General features: G+C 36.7%; 1 protein-coding gene across 1 annotated transcript in view; it reads right to left on the reverse strand.

Annotated features, from left to right (window-relative positions):
- The window catches only part of kcnq1.1 (potassium voltage-gated channel, KQT-like subfamily, member 1.1), a 78,903-nt gene that overhangs the window by 40,208 nt on the left and 36,404 nt on the right, over window positions 1-2,291 (reverse strand). Inside the window, exon 6 of the mRNA XM_014016982.1 lies at window positions 536-676. Coding sequence (XP_013872436.1) covers window positions 536-676 — 141 coding nt within the window. The remainder of the gene's footprint in view (window positions 1-535; window positions 677-2,291) is intronic.

The following is a 2,291-nucleotide window of genomic DNA, read 5'->3' on the forward strand; positions in this document are numbered from 1 at the left end:
TATATATATATATGGGCTGGACTAAAGTCACTCATGGGCAGCTTCTGGCCCACAGGCTGCCATTTGAATAGCCCTGCATCAGTAAGGATTTTTTTTACTAGTTAAACGAAATGAAAGAATATTACCAAGCATGGTTCAGARTTACATCTCACCTGTTTTGATGTGTAACATTTTGCACTGCTAAATATATAGCAGGCCTTTTATGTTCTCTCTATCGTTGTGTGGAGCTTTGGGTGTTTCTGTTTGCACATTAAAGATGCTGAGGTTGAAAAGGTGACAATCTCCTGACTTACGCCGTCTCCCAGGTTTAGAACTGACAACAGAATTTGAAATAATTAGCAGTAACTAGTATTTCAGGAAACACTTGGCTCTAAATTCTCTTTTCCAACCTTTTCTCATTATTGCCTTAACTAGGAAAGCACAAGGATCAGTGACCAAACAAAGTGGAGCCTTCTTGATTTACAAAACTGAAAGCGTAACACCAAAACAGAAGGTTAGTAAGGACGAAAAACAAATGGGASTGTCACAATCTTACCACTCCCCACCACAAAGCATCAGCATAGTTTCCAAACTCAGTGACGCCGCTGCTGTTCAGAGTGTCTTTCTCTGCCAGGTAGACAAAATATGATGAGAAGATAAGGCTCAAGAATCCAATGTACAGGGTGGTGATCAGCTCCTGAAATACACACAAATAAACAAATTCAATATTTATAATTTATAACAGATATAATGTTAAAATACATTTTCACTCTTCTTCTGTGAATATCTAAACACACACTTGTGGATATCTGATTTGAGTTGGCTGCTTGTCATCAGATGTGGCTGTTTATAAAATGACATGTGGATTTGAATATTCATGGAAATGTGCTGTGTAGATATGATACTTCGAAGTGTCCTGATCTCTTTGGTGTCTTGAGTCATTTGTGAATTTAAAGCAGAGTTATTTATTTAGCCTGTCATTTTGCAAGAAAAGCAGATTTTGTTTAATTTCTTTGATTTATTTTATTATGTTTAAACTTAAGCCGTTTTCTGGACTATGATTTTTGTGCTCATCCAATCATTCATTTTCTATATCTGCTTTGAGAGGTCTTAGGGACCTTGTTGTCATTGGGTGACTGAGAAGTTCCTAAGTTACCCTACACCATAAGCAAGCTATTATTCACACTCATTTAAAGTTGCTACAGTATGGTCTGTCACTAGGTGGCAAACCACATTATATTTATACTTGTAAGAGTCTCCCAAATGTCTCAAGTATTTTTTTGTGACACTGCTTCTTTTTTGACATTGTTTTTTCTCAAAATAGTCACTAAATTGTTGTTAGCATCTTCCTCCTGTCTACAACCCACCTGAACTTTGCAGCAGGCTTCTCTAACTCATCTCAAGAGCTCTAGAGCTGTAACTTGAGACCTGTGCAGGAGAATGCCTTTAACAAAAAAAATATCAGGCAAAAGTTCCTGAAAAAAAGACATTAACAATACATTTTTTTGGAAAAAGTGTTCCTAATTTTACAATCTCTATTTAAAAAAATAATAATAATAATCAGAAACGTGTGGGCGGCTGTCAAGGTGGGATAAGATGAGCCATGATGAGAAACAAAATAAAGTGCAAAATAAATTAAAAAAAAAGTTTTGCACTGAAAAACTGATATAAAAAGCTGTTCGATGGCCAAATGTGGCCAAAATGGGGCAAGTAGCTCAATAGCTAAATGTTCTTAAAACAGTTCAGAAACATTGTAASTGAAAGTTTTCATCAAATTTGAAAGAAATAAACTAATTGAAAAAAAAAAAAAAACACCAGCTAGTCTGCCAGCAGTCACATCTCAGAAAGATACCACCTTAATCTGACCTTAGTAAAACTCTTACATACACACAAGTGCGTACATGTCAAGTTGTACAGATTGTCTGTAATYACCCAAATTTTCGAATTTATACAAATGTGTAAAAAAAGTCTCACACATTTTTTCCCAAATAGCCCATCTTCAAAAACTTATTTTCTACAAAGCTGGCTTGCAGTGTAAAAGCTGTCTGTTAGTGTAAAGCGCTTTTGGGTCCGGAGGGACTTGAAAAGCGCTCTATAAGTTCAGTACCATTTACCATTTTACCATTTCTCTGCCCTGCAGCCCGCCCTCGCTCACCTGTTTCCTCTTGTGTCTGCTCCAGATGTTTCTTGCTGTCCTGATTGGTTTGTCTTTACATTCTGTATCCTGTCTTCAGTGTTTGTCTGTTCATTGTACTGTCTACACAGTCAGTGAGGTTGTCCTCCATGTTCCTTGTGCTGTTCTCAGAAGTCTG

This window comes from Austrofundulus limnaeus, unplaced genomic scaffold (genome assembly GCF_001266775.1).
Source record: "Austrofundulus limnaeus strain Quisiro unplaced genomic scaffold, Austrofundulus_limnaeus-1.0 Scaffold159, whole genome shotgun sequence".
Lineage (NCBI taxonomy): Eukaryota > Metazoa > Chordata > Actinopteri > Cyprinodontiformes > Rivulidae > Austrofundulus > Austrofundulus limnaeus.